Source organism: Salmo salar, chromosome 20 (assembly GCF_965601325.2).
Source record: "Salmo salar chromosome 20, fSalSal1, whole genome shotgun sequence".
Taxonomy (NCBI): Eukaryota; Metazoa; Chordata; class Actinopteri; order Salmoniformes; family Salmonidae; genus Salmo; species Salmo salar.
In genome coordinates, this window is record NC_138310.1 from 59,936,700 (window position 1) to 59,958,075 (window position 21,376).

The 21,376-nt window shown below is 47.4% G+C and overlaps 1 protein-coding gene across 1 annotated transcript in view; it reads left to right on the plus strand.

Moving 5' to 3' along the window:
- The first annotated feature begins 171 nt into the window (after nucleotides 1–171).
- The window catches only part of LOC106581013 (unconventional myosin-VIIa), an 80,358-nt gene continuing 59,153 nt past the window's right edge, over nucleotides 172–21,376 (plus strand). Inside the window, exons 1-2 of the mRNA XM_045703715.2 lie at nucleotides 172–436; nucleotides 4,514–4,584. Coding sequence (XP_045559671.1) covers nucleotides 4,567–4,584 — 18 coding nt within the window. The 5' untranslated portion in view covers nucleotides 172–436; nucleotides 4,514–4,566. The remainder of the gene's footprint in view (nucleotides 437–4,513; nucleotides 4,585–21,376) is intronic.

Sequence of the window (21,376 nt, forward strand, 5' to 3'; positions counted from 1 at the left end):
TTCTCTCTGTGTGCATGTTGAATGTGTGTGTGACCTCCGCTATGTTGTTCCTCACTGCCCCCCACTGGGTTTCCTGCCCCCCCGTCTCTCCCTCTCTCCCTCCCTCTATCGCTCTCTCTCTCCCTCCCTCTATCGCTCTCTCCCCAGTAACTCTAATTGGGATCAGTGGCAGTGAATGAGCTGGTGTGTCACAGCTAATACCTTCATAGAGAGAGAGAGCAGGAGCAAGGGAGTCACTAGTACCTCTACTGTGCAGCAGGTGTCTGACCACCCACTAGGAGAGAGAGAGAGAGATTCAGGAAGCCCCTCTCTTTCTCCGTCCTGCCTTCATCCATCCACCCACTGCATTCTGTGGACTTATCTGAGTGAACATAGACCTGGGACACCCATCCGGAACGAGAGAGAGAGGGGTATAGAAAGAGGACTGTACACAGTGGTAAGAACATACACAGTCAGGAGGCTTAAAGAAGCACGGAGGCTTTGGCTCTTAAAGCTACTTTTTGCTAACGTCTCCCTCGTGTGGTATGTGTGTTACAAGGCTTCTTTTTGTTGTTTGTCCAGATGACATGTGGGAGAGTGTGTTAGTACAATATGTTGCTCTATATCTGACTCTAGTCCTAGTATGTGGTTTCAGGGTGTTCACATGGAGAAACAGTAATGATTAACTAACCATTGAATCATAGGCAGACCTGCCTTGTGTGTGTGTGTGTGTGTGTAAGCAGAGCTGATAGAGCCCTCTTTAGCTACTTCCTGTATGTACTGTATCACATTTAGAGCATCCTGCCTGCTCCGGGTTGTGGATACTGACTAGTTGCAGAGAGAGACTCTCTACCATCTCTCCTGTCCATCCTTCAACTCGCACAGATACTGTTGCTTTATCAGCTGTTCGAAATGATAAAAAAATATGTTTTTCTCCTGCAGCAGCTTAGATGAATGTTCAGATGACATTCAGATAACATGTAATGTGCTTATAGGCTGTGCTGTTTCTACAGTCAATAAACTACAGTTACATTACTACCTCAGAGGGTTAACTCCACCGGCACAGTGCAGTGGGTACTGTATCTGCCTAAGAACTCAGTAACACTTTTCACTTTGATCTGTAGCAACAGGAAGCCTTTATATGCATGACATAAAGAATGCAATTTACACGAATGCAACATATCACTACTCTAAGTAAGGTGTTACCCTTACCTCTATTGGCACAGTGGGTAGCGAGCCTTGGTCAGAAATGATTAAGGAATTCTGAGTTTCTGGTTCGACCCCAGAGTTAATTACCCCCCAACTTAGCTACAGGAGTTTAAATCAGAGGTTTTACGTCGCCATGAACTCCTTCCATTAGTCTTATTGTGAGCAGATCCTGGCTAATCATTATACACCCTCTATACATCTCTGTCTCTCTCTGTCTCTCTCGCTCGCTCTCTTCTACCAGTTGATTGGTTTATCAGTCTGACAGTTTTGGTGTGGCGTGAGAGTGTTGATTAGAATTTAGTTTGAATGGGGGCAATGGGGGTTAGCCTAATATCCTGTATCCTTTTTCTTGTTGTGCATCTCTCTCTGTCTGTCTCCCTCTGTGTCTCTCCCTCCCTGTTGGGTTATTTCAGGAGGTATAGGGTCTTAGGGCGGCAGTATGTACAGCTGAGGGCGGGTTCAATGTACTTTTAAATGGGTTTCTGGAATGTATATTGCAATGTATTATACTGTGCAGTGTGATTGGGTTTGGCGGTATCCACTAGTGGGTGGGATGAGGTAATATGGTGTTTTTAGTGTACTGACGAGGGCCCAGAGTCAGTCCCTTTGTCTCTCTTCCCCTCTGACCTATAAAACTCTAAAAGTCTGTGTCCTCGCTAGTGGAGGCGATGGAATTACAGACAGGCTGTTTCTCAGAAGCCCACACTCAGGTGATCAACAACAACGACTGGCGTCGCTCAGAGAATGAAGGGAAAGGATTATATCTCCTTTCCTTCTGTCTCTCCTTCTGTCTCTCTAATTTTATTTTCATCTCTGTCTTTCTCTCCTCCCTCCCTCTCTTTCTCTCTCTGTTCTGTTCTGTGTGTGTGTGTGTGTGTGTGTGTGTGTGTGTGTGTGTGTGTGTGTGTGTGTGTGTGTGTGTATTTGTACAAGAAGCAGTATATATTCATGTTTTCCAGAATTGCTGTTCTATATCTGTTTTCATATTCAAACACGTACATACACACAACTTACGCTAGGTCTCCCTGGCTGCAACCTTTGTCCCAGACCTCTGCTGTGGTAATTAGATGCTAAAATATTGATGGAGAGTCGTTACCCTTCCTAATCCTACCGCACGTGTTTGTGTGTGTGTTTATGTGTGTGTTCCCATCAATGGTTTAATCAGAGAGGCTTGGGGGCACAGAGCTGACATCTATTTACTGCAGGAAATTAACCAATAAATGGCGTTTTCCTGTCTCCCCCAAACATCACTCCCCTCCCCCTAAACCTCACTCTTTCTCTCCCCCAGCTTTCCCTATGTCCCCCAAACATCCCTTCCTCTCCCCAACCCAACCCTTCCCGTCTCACCCCTCCCCCCACACCTTCCTCTCTCCTCCTAACCCTCATTGTCTCCCCCAAAATTCCCTCCCCCCTCCCCCCAACTCCCTGTCTCCTCCTACTGTGTGTGTGTAGCAGGAAGGGTGTGTCAACAGCTTAAACTAAAGTATAATTAGGGGGATGAATAATTGACTAGGTCTAAAACACAGTGGCAGAGGTGGGAATGAGTCTAGGACACTGGTCGAGTCATGGAGGACCTGTGAGGGGTGTGTGTAGGTGGATGAAGGATGGGGTGGTGTGTGTGTTTTATGCAGTGAGAATGTACATTGAATTTGTGTGAGTGGCCAACTTCAATACAAAAGCAGTTTCAGTAACCTTAATTGATATTCAAATGAGAATGTTGTTGGTCATTTTCCAGAGCAGCCGACTGACTGACTGGCTGTGTCCCAAATGGCACCCTATTCCCTATAAATTGAAATACTTTTGACCAGAACCCTATGGGCCCTGGTCAAAAGTATTGCACTGCATTGGTGTCATTTGGGACACAGCCTCTGTTACTCACTTTGTCATTGACTTGATGGCTAGCTGCTAACAAGATCCTTTCTCTCTGTCTCTCCTCTCTCCCTGTCTCTCCTCTCTCTCTGTCTCTCCTCTCTCTCTGTCTCTCCTCTCTCCCTGTCTCTCCTCTCTCTCTGTCTCTCCTCTCTCTCTGTCTCTCCTCTCTCCCTGTCTCTCCTCTCTCGCTGTCTCTCCTCTCTCTCTGTCTCTCCTCTCTCTGTCTCTCCTCTCTCTCTGTCTCTCCTCTCTCTCTGTCTCTCCTCTCTCTGCCTCTCCTCTCTCTCTGCCTCTCTTCTCTCTGCCTCTCCTCTCCCTGTCTCTCCTCTCTCGCTGTCTCTCCTCTCTCTCTGTCTCTCCTCTCTCTGTCTCTCCTCTCTCTCTGTCTCTCCTCTCGCTCTGTCTCTCCTCTCTCTCTGCCTCTCCTCTCTGCTTCTCCTCTCTATCTGTCTCTCCTCTCTCTCTGCCTCTCCTATCTCTCTGCCTCTCTTCTCTCTGCCTCTCCTCTCTCTCTGCCTCTCTTCTCTATCTGTCTCTCCTCTCTCTGTCTCTCCTCTCTCTCTGTCTCTCCTCTCTCCCTGTCTCTCCTCTCGCTCTGTCTCTCCTCTCTCTGTCTCTCTATCTGCCTCTCCTCTCTATCTGTCTCTCCTCTCTCTCTGTCTCTCCTCTCTCTCTGTCTCTCCTCTCTCTCTGTCTCTCCTCTCTCTCTGTCTCTCTATCTGCCTCTCCTCTCTATCTGTCTCTCCTCTCTCTCTGTCTTTCCTCTCTATCTGTCTCTCCTCTCTCTCTGTCTCTCCTCTCTATCTGTCTCTCTATCTGCCTCTTCTCTCTATCTGTCTCTCCTCTCTCTCTGTCTCTCCTCTCTCTCTGTCTCTCCTCTCTCTGTCTCTCCTCTCTCCCTGTCTCTCCTCTCTCTCTGTCTCTCTATCTGTCTCTCCTCTCTATCTGTCTCTCCTCTCTCTCTGTCTCTCCTCTCTATCTGTCTCTCCTCTCTCTCTGTCTCTCCTCTCTCTCTGTCTCTCTATCTGTCTCTCCTCTCTCTCTGTCTCTCCTCTCTCTCTGCCTCTCCTCTCTATCTGCCTCTCCTCTCTATCTGCCTCTCCTCTCTATCTGTCTCTCCTCTCTCTGTCTCTCCTCTCTCTCTGTCTCTCCTCTCTCTCTGCCTCTCCTCTCTATCTGCCTCTCCTCTCTATCTGCCTCTCCTCTCTATCTGCCTCTCCTCTCTATCTGCCTCTCCTCTCTCTCTGTCTCTCCTCTCTATCTGCCTCTCCTCTCTATCTGTCTCTCCTCTCTATCTGTCTCTCCTCTCTCTGTCTCTCCTCTCTCTCTGTCTCTCCTCTCTCTCTGCCTCTCCTCTCTATCTGCCTCTCCTCTCTATCTGCCTCTCCTCTCTATCTGTCTCTCCTCTCTCTGTCTCTCCTCTCTCTCTGTCTCTCCTCTCTCTCTGTCTCAGGGTGGACACGTGGAGACGTCTGATGTCCAAGCATAAGCTCAGAAACCAGAGTCATGGTCATTCTGCAGCAGGTAAACACACACACACACACACACACACTGACTCACTCACTCACTCACTCACTCAATCTTTCAAGTATGTTTCTGAGGCGAACAACACAGCCGCTTTTCTGCTCCATTACAGGAGTGTCAGGTGTGTGTGAATGTGTGCTTGAATGTGCATAGTGTGTGTGTGTGTGTCTCGGTCTTCTTGATGTCCAGTAAATGTGGTGTTCGACTCGTCAGCCTTTCTGATCGTCTAATCACCCCTGACAATGGCTCCTCTTTAGCTGAACAGGCCCCTTCACAGACTCACACACACAACTCTCAGCAGAGAACCAGAGAGAGAGAGAAAGAGAAGGGGTGGGGAGCCAGTGGCAGCGGGAAGGAGAGGAGTCTGTGGAGAAAGTTGAGCAGGTCTACAGAGGGTTGGGAGATTCTCAGACAGGCAGAAGCCCAGAAGAAGAAGCTAAAATTGTCTAACAGTGAAGTTCTGAGAGTCTTGTGAAGAGATCAACAGGAGGCCACGCTAGCAGCCAGAGGAATGTTGCTGAAAGAGGGACAGATGGAACACACACCCTGATATGAGTTTACCATGGCGCGATTAGCGATGACTTCAGCAGAGCCTTGGCCAACCGAAGGCTGGGACAGCAGTGTCCGTCGCCTCAGCTACATATGCCCCACCCTCATACAGGTAACCATAACTACCCTCATGCAGGTACTGTTACCATGGACACAGTAGCCATCAGACCTGGGTCAAGCACTGTCAAAAACTGGCAGTTAGCACTCTTGTGACTATTCAAGCTAAACCAAGCTCAGCTAGTCACAACTTAATGGTGCCAGGTGTAGTATATGTTGTAGTTTATGGTGACAGTGTGTTGTCACCATGATGACAGTGTGCTAGTTCAGTGGTGTTGTTGTTGTCGTGTTCTGCTCACATTCCTCCCTGATGAGAGACTGGCATCCATTCATCTCTCTCTCATGACCAAACACAATAGAGAGGACAGGGGGGAGAAGCAGTGTGTGTGTGTGTGTGTGTGTGTGTGTGTGTGTGTGTGTGTGTGTGTGTGTGTGTGTGTGTGTGTGTGTGTGTGTGTGTGTGTGTGTGTGTGTGTGTGTGTGTGTGTGTGTGTGTGTGTGTGTGTGTGTGTGCGCATGCGTGTGTGTGTGTGTGTGGCTGGTAACTAATGAGTGTGAGAGTGATCACTCTGTACAGGGGGTGTTGGGGGGCTGCTTACACATGAGTATGGTATCTGCATTGAGAGAGGGTGTGTGTGTGTGTGTGTGTGTGTGTGTGTGTGTGTGTGTGTGTTAGACTGGCAATAAAAGTGTTAGAAGTGTGTGCTGGATGTCTTGTTGAGTGTTTTTAGATGATTTATACTATGTTAATTGTTAATTGAAGCAGAAAGTAGAGGGCTGGCTGGATTTATTGACCAGTGTTGATTGGTGTCAAGTGTCTGTTCAATCAGCCAATCAATAGCTTTCGCTGTGACCTTTGACTATCTAAATGCAAATGAGCTGAAGTCTCATTGCCTGCGTAAATCAGCTATTATCGTGACATCACACGGGTTGCATTCCAAATAGCACCTTATTCCCTTTACTGTGCACTATTCTATACTGAACTATTCTATACCGAACTATTCTATACTGAACTATTCTATACTGAACTATTCTATACTGAACTATTCTATACTGAACAAAAATGTTAGTTGCTGATTGCATGTTAATGAGCTGAAATAAAAGATCCCAGAAATTGTCCATACTCACAAAAAGCTTATTTGTCTCAAATTTTATGCACACGTGTTTACATCCCTGTTAGTAAGAAATGTATCCTTTGTCAAAATAATCCATCCACCTGACAGTTGTGGCATATCAAGTAGCTGATTAAACAGCATGATCATTAAACAGGTGCAGCTTTGTCACACAACACAATGCCACAGATGTCTCAAGTTATGAGGGAGCGTGCAATTGGCATGCTGACTGCAGGAATGTCCACCAGAGCTGTTGCCAGAGAATTTTATGTTCATTTCTCTACCATAAGCCGCCTCAAACGTCGTTTTAGAGAATTTGACAGTACGTCCAACTGGCCTCACAGCCGCAGACATCACGTGTAACCACGCCAGCCCAGGACCTCCACATCCGGCTTTTTCACCTGCAGGATTGTCAGGGGGGTGTTGGGGGTGGGTGCTGAGGAGTATTTATGTCTGTAATAAAGCCCTTTTGTGGGGATTTTTTTTGTTCTGATTGGCTGGGCCTGGCCTATGCCCTACCAGGCCCACCCATGACCGCGCCTCTGGGAAATCCATAGATTAGGGCCTAATGAATTTACTTAAATTGACTGATTTCCTTATATGCAAAATCTTTGAAATTTTTGCATGTTGCGTTTATATTTTTGTTCAGTATAATTTTGACAAGAGCCCCAATGGGAACTGGTCAAACGTAGTACACTTGGGAATATGGTACCATTTGGGACGTAGATAGTGACTCTTGGCTTCGAAGTTTACACCCTAAAAATACATGTAGTGGTTTGGACCAATGTTAATCTGGTCATTGTTTATGCTGGAGTTAATTGCTTATGCTGGAACTGTTTATGCTGGAACTTATGCTGGAACTGTCCAACAAGCTTTCTCTGCCCTTAACCTTGTTCTGAACACCTCCAAAACAAAGGTCATGTGGTTTGGTAAGAAGAATGCCCCTCGCCCACAGGTGTGATTACTATCTCTGACGGTTTAGAGCTTGAAGTAATCACCTCATACAAGTACTTGGGAGTATGACTAGACGGTACACTGTCCTTCTCTCAGCACATATCAAAGCTGCAGGCTAAAGTTAAATCTAGACTTCGTTTCCTCTATCGTAATCGCTCATCTTTCACCCCAGCTGCCAAACTAACCCTGATTCAGATGACCATCCTACCTATGCTATATTACGGAGACATAATTTATAGATCGGCAGGGAAGAGTGCTATCGAACAACTAGATGTTCTTTACCATTCGGCCATCAGATTTGCCACCAATGCTCCTTATAGGACACATCACTACGCTCTATACTCCTCTGTAAACTCGCCATTTCTGTATACCCATCGCTAGACGTTGATGTTTATATATAAAACCCTCTTAGGCCTCAGTCCCCACTATCTGAGATATCTACTGCAGCCCTCATCCTCCACATACAACACCGGTTCTGCCAGTCACATTCTGTTAAAGGTTCTGAAAGCCCACACATCCCTGGGTCGCTCCTCTTTCCAGTTCCCTGCAGCTAGCGACTGGAATGAGCTGCAAAAAAACACTCAAACTGGACAGTTGTATCTCCATCTCTTCATTCAAAGACTCAATCATGGACACTCTTACTGACAGTTGTGGCTGCTTTGCGTGATGTATTGTTGTCTCTACCTTCTTGCCCTTTGTGCTCTTGTCTGTGCACAATAATGTTTGTACCATGTTTTGTGCCGCTACCATGTTGGTCTCTCTTTATGTAGTGTTGTGTTGCGACTCTTGTCGTGATGTGTGTTTTGTCCTATATTTATTTTGGATTTTATTATTTTTAATCTCAGCCCCAATCCCCCCTGTAGGCCTTTTGCCTTTTGGTAGGCTGTCATTGTAAATAAGAATTTGTTCTTAACTGACTTGCCTAGTTAAATAAAGGTTCAATTTTAAAAAGTAAAACATTATCATAGTCATATGAGCTGTGGTTTGGGGTGTAATACTTACTGAAAACCACTGGAGGCCAGGATGGTACCGGGTCTTCTCTGGAGGGTGGGTCTGTAAGGGGTAGGAAAGGGTTGTTTTGTGTCTCCTCTCCTCGCCTTGTGTGTTTGTCTGTGTTTGTTATGGTTAGTATGTGTTTCTAATAACAGCAGCCACATCTCTCAGTGAATTATTGACTGGACTGGAGAGAAGGGGGTAGCTGCAGCTCAATATGGCTACCGGAGTATTTGCGAGTGGGTGTGTCGAAAGGAAAGTAGTAGGCATGTGGAAAGGAGTGGGTGTGTCTAAAGGAAGATAGTGGCGTCTGGAAAGGAGTGGGTGTGTCTAAAGGAAGATAGTGACCGTGTGGAAAGGAGTGGGTGTGTCTAAAGGAAGATAGTGACCGTGTGGAAAGGAGTGGGTGTGTCTAAAGGAAGATAGTGACCGTGTGGAAAGGAGTGGGTGTGTCTAAAGGAAGATAGTGGCGTGTGGAAAGGAGTGGGTGTGTCTAAAGGAAGATAGTGGCGTGTGGAAAGGAGTGGGTGTGTCTAAAGGAAGATAGTGGCGTGTGGAAAGGAGTGGGTGTGTCTAAAGGAAGATAGTGGAGTGTGGAAAGGAGTGGGTGTGTCTAAAGCAAGATAGTGGAGTGTGGAAAGGAGTGGGTGTGTCTAAAGGAAGATAGTGGCGTGTGGAAAGGAATGGGTGTGTCTAAAGGAAGATAGTGGCGTGTGGAAAGGAGTGGGTGTGTCTAAAGCGCTCTGCTATAGGTTACATGTTTTTTATTGAACAGTGTTTTTTTCTCTTCTGTTTCTCTTCTGTTTGAACTTCTATTTTAAAGCTGACAATCGTTTATTTTTTATTAAAAGTACTGATGATGTACTGTTGCTTCATGCGTTGTATGCCTGTGCTTACTGTGACTGTCACCCTGATACTAGGTAACTATTGTACTTCCCATGCCGTTGTCAGACAGTAGTGCTTGTCAAGCTGGAGCGAAGGGCACAATGTCCTGGTGTTGTTGCTCTTCATGCCCTCCCCATTGAGAGTAGTATGTGCATGTATCAAGGTGACATCTAGAAGGGTATCAATTTTAGTTCATGTAGGCCACAATCCTGCTTGAAATAAAATCATGGTATGGAAAAAAAATGCCATTATTCCTACTGTGTATCTGTCATGAGAATTTTCAATCCCAATGATGATAACTAACAATCATTTAAGCTTTGACCAATCCCCGAGGTTTGTAAGACCCTGGGTTTAATAATAATTAGGCAAAGACTCATCTTATGCAAAAGGTCCGTACAGTTTATTCAGAGAATGTTCTGAAGACAAGAATGCAAAGACATGTCATTTTATAACTCTCACCCACACCTATAACTCTCACCCCACAGTCCTCATTCCTCGTTTATCACTACCAAGCTGGCCGTTCTATCCTCCCGAGATTAGAGGGACCTTGACGGGGCTCCCTTTCCTGTCTACGCATACAGTTTGATGCATCCGTAAACACGGGCACCCTCATAGATATCATCCTGACCAACCTGCCTCCCAAACACACCTCTGCTGTCTTCAACCAGGTTCTCAGCGATCACTGCCTCATTGCCTACGTCCGTAATGGGTCTGCGGTCAAACGACCACCCCTCATCACTGTCAAACGCTCCCTAAAACACTTCAGCGAGCAGGCCTTTCTAATCGACCTGGCCCGGGTATCCAGGAAGGACATTGACCTCATTCTGTCAGTAGAGGATGCCTGGTTATTCTTTAAAAGTGCTTTCCTCGCCATCTTAAATAAGCATGCCCCATTCAAGAAATGTAGAACCAGGAACAGATATAGCCCTTTGTTCACTCCAGACCTGACTGCCCTTGACCAGCACAAAAACATCCTGTGGCGTATTGCATTAGCATCGAATAGCCCCCGCGATATGCACATTTTCAGGGAAGTTAGGAACCAATATACACAGGCAGTTACGAAAGCAAAGGCTAGCTTTTTCAAACAGAAATTTGCATCCTGTAACACAAACTCCAAAATGTTCTGGGACACTGGAGAATCCATGGAGAATGAGAAACACTGTCACCACTGATAAATCCACGATAATTGAGAATTTCAATAAGCATTTCTCTACAGCTGGCCATGCTTTCCACCTGGCGACCCGTACCCCGGTCAACAGCCCTGCACCCCCCACAGCAACTTGCCCAAGGCTCCCCCATTTCTCCTTCACCCAAATCCAGATAGCCTTTGTTCTGAAAGAGCTCCAAAATCTGGACCCCTACAAATCAGCCGGGCTAGACAATCTGGACCCTCTCATTTTAAAATTATCCGCTGCAATTGTTGCAACCCCTATTTCTAGCATGTTCAACCTCTCTTTCATATCGTCTGAGATCCCCAAAGATTGGAAAGCTGCAGCGGTCATCCCCCTCTTGAAAGCGGGAGACACTCTAGATCCAAACTGTTACAGACCTATATCTATCCTACCCTGCCTTTCCAAGGTCTTCGAAAGCCAAGTTAACAAACAGACCACCGACCATTTCGAAGCTCACCGTACCTTCTCCGCTATGCAATCTGGTTTCCGAGCTGGTCATGGGTGCACTTCAGCCACGCTCAAGGTCCTAAACGATATCATAACCGCCATCGATAAGAAACAATACTGTGCAGCTGTTTTCATCGACCTGGCCAAGGCTTTCGACTCTGTCAATCACCACATTCTTATCGGTAGACTCAACAGCCTTGGTTTCTCAAATGACTGCCTCGCCTGGTTCACCAACTACTTCTCAGACAGAGTTCAGTGTGTCAAATCGGAGGGCCTGTTGTCCGGACCTCTGGCAGTCTCTATGGGGGTGCCACAGGGTTCAATTCTCGGGCCGACTCTTTTCTCTGTATACATCAATGATGTCGCTCTTGCTGCTGGTGATTCTCTTCTTTGGACACTGTGTTAACTAACATCCAGACGAGCTTAAATGCCATACTACTCTCCTTCCGTGGCCTCCAACTGCTCTTAAATGCAAGTAAAACTAAATGCATGCTCTTCAACCGATCACTGCCCGCCAGTCCAGCATCACTACTCTGGACGGTTCTGACTTAGAATATGTGGACAACTACAAATACCTAGGTGTCTGGTTAGACTGTAAACTCTCCTTCCAGACTCACATTAAGCATCTCCAATCCAAAATTAAATCTAGAATCGGCTTCCTATTTTGCAACAAATCATCCTTCACTCATGCTGCCAAACATACCCTCGTATTACTGACTATCCTTCCGATCCATGACTTCGGCGATGTCATTTACAAAATAGCCTCCAACACTCTACTCAGCAAATTGGATGCAGTCTATCACAGTGCCATCCGTTTTGTCACCAAAGCCCCATATACTACCCACCACTGCAACCTGTATGCTTTCGTTGGCTGGCCCTTGCTTCCTATTCGTCGGCAAACCCACTGGCTCCAGGTCATCTATAAGTCTTTGCTAGGTAAAGCCCCACCTTATCTCAGCTCACTGGTCACCATAGCAGCACCCACCCATAGCACGCGCTCCAGCAGGTATATTTCACTGGTCACCCCCAAAGCCAACACCTGCTTTGGCCACCTTTCCTTCTAGTTCTCTGCTGCCAATGACTGGAACAAATTGCAAAAATCACTGAAGCTGGAGACTCATATCTCCCTCTCTAATTTTAAGCACCAACTGTCAGAGCAGCTCACAGATCACTGCACCTGTACATAGCCCATCTGTAAATAGCCCATCCAACTACCTCATCCCCATACTGTTATTTTATTTTTGCTCCTTTGCACCCCAGTATCTCTACATGCATGTTAATCTTCTGCACATCTATCACTCCAGTGTTTAATTGCTAAATTGTAATTATTTCGCAACTATGGCCTATTTATTGCCTTACCTCCCTTATCTTACCTCATTTGCACACACTGTATATAGACTTTTCTATTGTGTTATTGACTGTGTGTTTGTTATTCCATGTGTAACTCTGTGTTGTTGTTTGTGTCACACTGCTTTGCTTTATCTTGGCCAGGTCGCAGTTGTAAATGAGAACTTGTTCTCAACTGGCCTACCTGGTTAAATAAAGGTGAAATAAAATAATTTAAAAAATAAGTTCGATAAATCCAATTTATGCACCACACAGAACGCACTGCAACTGTCTCTGCATATAGCAAGGCTAACGCAGCGTTCCGTTGGAAATGAATGTAATTCTGGTGTACCAAAATGCAATGACACTCTCGGTACGATCGAGGTGTAAGGTCGGCAGGAATCTCCATACAACACTGGTGCACTGGTCGCAGGCATATTGACTCATCATGCAGCCCAATCAGCTACGCAAAATGGTATTAAGTTGATACTAATCTGCCCAATAAGCTGATTCGCTTTCCATACACCCATTGCTTTCGACACACCCACTTGCCCATACTCCGGTTGCCATATTGGGCTGCAGCTACCCATACTTGGGACTGGGAAGAGAGCGGGACGCCTGCGTCATGTGACTAGATGGCGAATGTCCTCACAGTGTGACCGTCAACTCTGACGCTACATCATCGTCACGCCGCACACCGTCCCCTATCGTGCCCGTGTCCAATCCTGATACCTGTCCCAGGTGCTGCCCAGGTCCCAGGTGCTCTGTGGTTAAGTTGGTAAAGATAGAATTCAAGAGGCTCTTGATGTGTTTTATATTGTTGTTGTGGCTGTTCCCCTTCAATCGTTACAATGTCCATCTCAAAGCTACAGAAAGACTCAACCCTGATGCTGAATAGAATTTAATAGAATTGTCCCACATTAATATTACTGTTGCTATCCTACTCAGTAGAGGTGTGTGGGTAAATTCACAGGGGAAGCCAAGCCAGGAAAAAAAATGCCATATTACAGCCTATGTGTTGTGATAATTGCTTAGTTCATATGCCTTGCGACCGTGATATACAGGCCTAAGGCCAAGCATAAGAAGACACCGTGGCAGAATAAATTCAACAACACTTGTGTTCCATCACAAAACCGGAGAGCAACATCTGTCCAGTGAAGTCCTCAAAACTAACAAACCGTTAGTTACATGACCTACAGCATGGACAAGTTAATATTTCCAACATTTTCGGAGAACTAAACAACTATTGATTTAGAACCACAGAGAGTTACTGCAAATCACAAAGAAAACAGCAGCTGCCTCCACTATTTCAGCACCATTTCAACTTCAACATTTCAACATCATCAAATCATGTATGCTTAGTCTAAGACAGTAACAACTAAAATATACCAAAAATGATTTAGTCCAATCAACGTAAGTTAAATATGATGTGGCTGTCCCTGCTACTGGTGCGTGTGTGAGTGTGTTGACTCACCCTACTTGTAGAGCGATGCCAATGCCATCCTCCTCTCTTCCATGTTGCCAAAACTGCCTATGACTCTTTCATACCGTAACCCTGGTTCTCTGATAGCATGAGTGAGGTATTTCACTTATGGAATACTCCCCCAGCGTATTCGTCAGAAGCCTTTATTACACTACGTAGGTCAGCAGGAGACTGAAGACCCTTACTTGCATAGGCCAAAGTGGTACCCCCACTATCCAGTGGGAGAGGCGCTGTTTAGTGAGCACTTTACCCGTCTAAGGTTTCGCCCAGGAAACAAACAACTGATCACAGGTGGTAAGGTTAGGCAACAACACATCTGCCACGCTGATCCTCAACACCGGGTCCCCTCAGGGGTGCGTTTTTAGTCCCCTCCTTTACTCCCTGTTCACCCATGACTGCGTGGCCAAGCACGACTCCAACACCATTATTAAGGTTGCTGACTTAACAGTGGTAGATCTGATCACCAACAACGATGAGACAGCCTATAGGGAGGAGGTCAGAGACCTGGCAGTGTGGTGCCAGGACAACAACCTCTCCCTCAATGTGAGCAAGACAAAGGAGATGATTGTGGACTACAGGAAAGGAGGGCCGAACAGGCCCCCATTAACATCGACGGGGCTGTAGTGGACCCTGTCGAGAGCTTCAAGTTCCTTGGTGTCCATATCACCAACAAACTATCAAGGGGGCACGACAACAGCTTTTCCTCCTCAGGAGCCTGAAAAGATTTGGCATGGGTACCCAGATCCTCAAAAAGTTCTGCAGCTGCACCATCGAGAGCATCCTGACCGGTTGCATCACCGCTTGGTGAGGGTAGCTACAGAGGGTAGTATGTACGGCCCCATACATCTCTGGGGCCAAGATTCCTGCCATCCAGGACCTATATACTAGGCGATGTCAGAGGAGGACCCAAAAAATTGTCAAAGACTCCAGTCACCCAAGTCATAGACTGTTCTCTCTGCAATCGCATGGCAAGCGTTACCGTAGCGCCAAGTCTAGGTCCAAAAAGCTTTTTAACAGCTTCCCAAGTTATAAGACTGCTGAACAATTAATCAAATGGCCACCCAGACTATTTACATTGACCCCCCCCCCCCTTGTTTTTACACCGCTGCTACTCGCTGTTTATTATCTATGCATAGTCACTTTACCCCTACCTACATATTTTTTACCCCCTTTTCTCCCCAATTTCGTGGTATCCAATTGGTAGTTAGTCTTGTCTCATCGCTGCAACTCCCGTATGGACTCGGGAGAGGCGAAGGTCGAGAGCCGCGCGTCCTCCGAAACACAACCCAACCAAGTCGCACTGCTTCTTGACACAATGCCCACTTAACCCGGAAGCCAGCCGCACCAATGTGTCGGAGGAAACACCGTACACCTGGCAACCGTGTCAGTGTGCACTGCGCTCGGCCCACCACAGGAGTCGCTAGTGCGCGATGGAACAAGGACAACCCTGCCGGCCAAACCCTCCCCTAACCCGGATGACGCTGGGCCAATTGTGCACCGCCCCATGGGTCTCCAGGTTGCGGCCGGCTGCGACAGAGCCTGGAGTCGAACGCAGAATCTTTAGTGGCACAGCTAGCACTGCTATTCAGTGCCTTAAACCACTGCGCCACTCGGGAGGCCCTTCCCCTACCTACATCTACAAATTACCTCGACTAACCTGTACCGCCGCACATTGACTCGATACCGGTACCCCCTGTAAATAGCCTCGTTATTGTTATGTAATTTTATTGTGTTACTTTTTATTTTATTTTTTACTTTAGTTTATTTTATTTAGTAAATATTTTCTTTAATCTATTTCTTGAACTGCATTGTTGGTTAGGGGCTTGTAAATAAGCATTTCACGGTATGGTCTACACTTGTTGTATTCGGCGCATGTGACAAATAACATTTGATTTGATTTTCTAAACCTCTTAGTCCTCTCCATGTAGATGTGCAAAGCGCAAACTGGGCACAACATAATCAACCTTTGATGTTTCGGAGAGGAACACGGTGGGGGATAAAAACTGTCCACTCAAGGGGAAGACACATCAAAGATGGGTTAATAACCTTGGGAATCAAGGCGGGGTTAGGCCGCAATGATACTCTATCATTACTGGGTGTAAACTGTGCACATGACGAGTGCACTGAGAGTGCATGAATGTCACTTACACTCTTGGTGGAGGCCAGTCTTAGTAATAGTCTTAATTGAAAGCATCTTAAGACCCACCTGATCCAGGGGCTCAAAAGGCTGATGGCATAGAGCATCCAAAACAACTGATAAGTCCCATGACAGGGCAAGATGTTTGGACACCGGACGCAAACGACGTGTTCTCTTCATAAAATGGGTTACAAGGGGGTGTCGTGCTCCCAAAACCCACATGACAAGCCGTAATAGCTTCCAGATATACCTTAACAGTAGAAAAAGCCTTTCCTTTCTCTAATAATTCCTGTGAAACGACAGGATTACTGGGACAGAGCACTGGAAGGACTCTGTCTGTGACTTAGTGCACCGTTCCTCAAACACGAGGCATTTACAATCATAAAGGGACCTGGTGGATCAGCACTCTGAATAGTCAAAATTACATTTTGCAGAAGCCCGGCAGTGTACAAGTAGAACCGTTCACGGGCCAGGCCCAGAATACCAACAGTTCTGGGTGAGGAGGAAAAATCTCCCTGCGCGCTTGGCACGGTAGGTCCCGACGCAAAGGTCCCCACATCCTGTTCACTGTTCTGCCCTCGTAGGTCACACACCAACCTGAGAGAGATACCTCCGTTGTGATAATTGTTCTGGCTTAAACAGTGCCCATCTAGACACCCTGTGACAGAAACGTTGGGTGTCTCCAGGAGTGCAGTGCCACCGTGCAATCTATGGAGATCTGTACACACTGATGTTTGTGGCGTATTGGGCTCAGACCTAGTGAAGAGACCCAGTGTTGAAACCCTCTCATATTCAATCGTCCTAATGGAATGACTACTAAAGCCGATGCCATCAAACCTTGCAGCCTCAGGCATGTTTTGAAAGAGACCAGGTTCCCTCTGCGAAACAGTACTAGGCAAGTCTGGAATATTCTTATAAGTTCCACTGAGAGGTGAGCTTTGAATGATACCAAATCTAACGTTAGACCTAGGAAAGAGATTGTCTGCATGGGAATCAGAATGCTATTTACTGTGTTTATTCTGAAACCTAGTAATGTCAGGTGTTCCAAGAGCAGCTGACTGTGTTCTAAGACATTCTGTCATGATTGAGCGTACAGCAGCCAATCGTCTATGTATGTCATCAGCCAAATGCCCCTCTCCCTGGTACACTTTGTAAAAACCCGAGGTGAAAGTGAGAGGCCGAAAGGGAGGACCAGAAATTCATAGATTACGCCTTAAAAGCAAATCTTCGAAATTTCCTGTGAGGAGGGTATATTGAGATGTGAAAGTAAACGTCCTTCAGGTCAACGGATACGAAGCAATCGCCTGGGTGCACAGAATGTAGCAGAGCAGTGTATGTCAACATTCTGAACGTGCACTTTCTCATGTGCATGTTCAAGATCTAGGATCGGGCGTATGCCGCCCCCCTTTTTTAGAACCAGGAAAAATCTTGAGTAAAAACAGCTTTGTTCGGGAGGAACAATTCTTATTGCCCTGTTCCCAATTAGCGATGTGATTTCCTCCCGGAGGACCATCGCTGATTCCCCCCGAGCATGAGTATGTTTGATTATTTTGAATCGAGGCGGGGTGACAGCGAATTGTAGTCTGTATCTCTTGTCTATCGTGCCCTGTAACCAATTTGACACTGTATGCCCGCCAGTTCTCTCTCCTCTCCGAGAGAGGGATGACGGGGCTTTCCCCCACAGATTGTGCAACATCACCCTCTGTTGGGGGGAGGGTGTACGACAGTCCTCGACGCACTGCACATGCTCGGCTGGCCCCACCAGGAGAGTGCTCATGTGGCCTATCAAGAGCGGTTGTTCCCTCTGGTGGCGTTATAGAGAGGCACCCTGTTTGTTTTGATTTTGTGAGAAACAACATGTCTGACTGCACCCTTGGTCTGTAGCCTGGTTGTGCTAGTGGTAACATTTTTAATGTGAACTGACATTGGGGAGTGTTTGTGAGACAAGAGGTAGGAGCATCAACCTGAACATTGTCTCTTCTCCTCTTTGGGCTGTACTGGGGTGCCTGGGAACTTGCACCCTGGAACAGGATTGGTGGAGGAGATGGAACGGCGCTTGGAGGAGGCCCGTTCTCGCCTCTCTGATTATGGGGACATCGCTTCTTCCTCATTACCCCCTGGGTGGGGATAGGGACCGGATGGCTCCTTGGGCCATGGGTGGGAAGGGAGGCTTCTTAGACCAGGGTCCTTTAGGGTCCAAAGTTCTGGGGGGCTGGGCGTCTGGGGATCTTAAAGGTTGAGGGAGTTCGAACTGATGCAGGTTGGGCGAAGGTGCGGCGGGGCACCGGGGAGGCACTGGGCTGTATCTTCCTGGAAGACAGAGTTGGAGGACTTCACCCTCCCTCTTCTTCTCCTCGCACCGTTTCTGCATCTTCTCAATGGTGGGACTGAAAATACCTTTAGGGTCTACTGGAGCATCCAGGATCTTCAGTTTCTCACTGTCAGACACAGTGGATAGACTGAACCATTGCGCACTCTCCTGGGATATCATGAGCCCCATTGCTCTTCCTGACGCCTGGACAATAGCTTTAAGCAGATGCAGGTTGAGGTCTGTGTCAATGCAGATCTCATCCCATAGACCCGGCTCTGGTGTGACCGCTAGCTCCTCCTGTAGCTCTAGCTCCTCCTATAGCTCAGCTTGGTATGCCGAGAGCATGGAGTCAGTGCTGAAAGCCCTCATCGCTGTGGCGACCAACCTGTAGACCTTCTCTGTTACGGAGGACTGGAAGCGCTTGTACTTGGTTGGTAAAGTGGGGTCAGTCGAGGTCATGGAGGACTTCTGGTTTGGGTGTAGATGGGAAGCTACCAGGGTTCAATGGGGGGCATGTGGGCAAGCCCAATCCCTTCCATGTCAACACAGTTCAACACTGACCCACCTTGGACAAGGTTCTTGGAGGAGAAATGTGTACTCCGGGTATGGGTAACCTCATCCAGGAATTCTGGGAAGACTGGTAGTAAGTGCCTGGCTGCCCATTTGGCTTTGGGTAGCCTCTTACCCTCGTAGCGGAACATAGTGGTCTCTGCTACTGCATTGGGCCAGGGAATCACCAGTTTATCCACAGCGTGTTTGCACACGTCCTACAGGTCAAAACCGATAGCTGGTGGGGATGGCACCCTGCCTGCATCTCCGGTTTTGGATTCCCCGGCAGGAGGCTTGGTGGCCTGGCCTGAGGGGATGAAGGAGTCTTCGTCTCCATCCAATGATTTCGAAAGGAGGCTGTCGGAAAACCACATGGAGTCGTTGTCGTCTCCTATCAGGAAACCCGGCAGGGAGGCCGCGATGTCATTGCTGGAGTCGAGCTGGTCACCCCAGCTAGCGCAAGCCATTGCTCCAGGATTCTCTGTGGGGATATCCACCTCTGATTAGTCATTTTGGATACCAGCCCCCGTGTTAGGATTCTGTTGACTCAGGCTAGCTTGGCATGCTAGCCTGCAACGGAGACTCTTCACAGTGAAGAGGGCACAGTGTGGACATGAGCCGGGGGAGGCTTACGCTTCCTAAATATGTTGCAGCCCAAGGCAAGTGGATCACACTGAGTGGGTGTCCTTGGCTGATATCTTGTTTCCACAGGAGAAGATTAATGCCGGGAGCTTCTCCTTGTTTAGAGTGGGAGATGCTTTTGTCGCCATAGCTTGGATGCTATTGTGGTGAAAATTCTACACAGGGACACTCAAAGTCAATCTTAAATGAATCATCCTTCAATATCAGTGCGCTGAAGAGGTTTGTGGTGGAAATTCTAAAGAAGAGAGAGACTGTAGATACTTCTAACAACAACTTTATTATAAGATTTGTAAAAATGGAGCAATCAACAATCACTCAAATAGTTCCAAGTTAAAAGCCCAACAAACAGAGATGGCTTTCAGCTTTTATAAATCAAATCAAATTTCTAAAGCCATTCTTACATCAGCTGATATCTCAAAGTGCTGTACAGAAACCCAGCCTAAAACCCCAAACAGCAAGCAATGCAGGTGTAGAAGCACGGTGGCTAGAAAAAACTCCCTAGAAAGGTCAGAACCTAGGTGGAGATTATAACAGAACATGGCCAAAATGTTAAAATGTTCATAGATGACCAGCAGGGTCAAATAATAATAATCACAGTGGTTGTCGAGGGTGCAACAGGTCAGCACCTCAGGAGTAAATGTCAGTTGGCTTTTCATAGCCGATCATTCAGAGTATCTCTACCGCTCCTGCTGTCTCTAGAGAATTGAAAACAGTAGGTCTGGGACAGGTAGCACGTCTGGTAAACAGGTCAGGGTTCCATAGCCGCAGGCAGAACAGTTGAAACTGGAGCAGCAGCACGGCCAGTTGGACTGGGGACAGCAAGGAGTCATCAGGCCAGGTAGTCCTGAGGCATGGTCCTAGGGTTCAGGTCCTCCAAGAGAGAGAAATTTACATTTACATTTACATTTAAGTCATTTAGCAGACGCTCTTATCCAGAGTGACTTAAAAATTGGTGCATTCACCTTATAATATCCAGTGGAACAACCACTTTACAATAGTGCATCTAAATCTTTTAAGGGGGGGGGGGGTTAGAAGGATTACTTTATCCTATCCCAGGTATTCCTTAAAGAGATGGGGTTTCAGGTGTCTCCGGAAGGTGGTGATTGACTCCGCTGTCCTGGCGTCGTGAGGGAGCTTGTTCCACCATTGGGGTGCCAGAGCAGCGAACAGTTTTGACTGGGCTGAGCGGGAACTGTGCTTCCTCAGAGGTAGGGAGGCGAGCAGGCCAGAGGTGGATGAACACAGTGCCCTTGTTTGGGTGTAGGGCCTGATCAGAGCCTGAAGGTACGGAGGTGCCGTTCCCTTCACAGCTCCATAGGCAAGCACCATGGTCTTGTAGTGGATGTGAGCTTCGACTGGAAGCCAGTGGAGAGAGCGGAGGAGCGGGGTGACGTGAGAGAACTTGGGAAGGTTGAACACCAGACGGGCTGCGGCGTTCTGGATGAGTTGTAGGGGTTTAATGGCACAAGCAGGGAGCCCAGCCAACAACGAGTTGCAGTAATCCAGACGGGAGATGACAAGTGCCTGGATTAGGACCTGCGCCGCTTCCTGTGTGAGGCAGGGTCGTACTCTGCGAATGTTGTAGAGCATGAACCTACAGGATCGGGTCACCGCCTTGATGTTAGTGGAGAACGACAGGGTGTTGTCCAGGGTCACTCCAAGGCTCTTAGCACTCTGGGAGGAGGACACAAGGGAGTTGTCAACCGTGATGGCGAGATCATGGAATGGGCAGTCCTTCCCCGGGAGGAAGAGCAGCTCCGTCTTGCCGAGGTTCAGCTTGAGGTGGTGATCCGTCATCCACACTGATATGTCTGCCAGACATGCAGAGATGCGATTCGCCACCTGGTTGTCAGAAGGGGGAAAGGAGAAGATTAATTGTGTGTCATCTGCATAGCAATGATATGAGAGACCATGTGAGGATATGACAGAGCCAAGTGACTTGGTGTATAGCGAGAATAAGAGAGGGCCTAGAACAGAGCCCTGGGGGACACCAGTGGTGAGAGCACGTGGTGCGGAGACAGATTCTCGCCACGCCACCTGGTAGGAGCGACCTGTCAGGTAGGACGCAATCCAAGCGTGGGCCGCGCCGGAGATGCCCAGGTCGGAGAGGGTGGAGAGGAGGATCTGATGGTTCACAGTATCAAAGGCAGCAGATAGGTCTAGAAGGATGAGAGC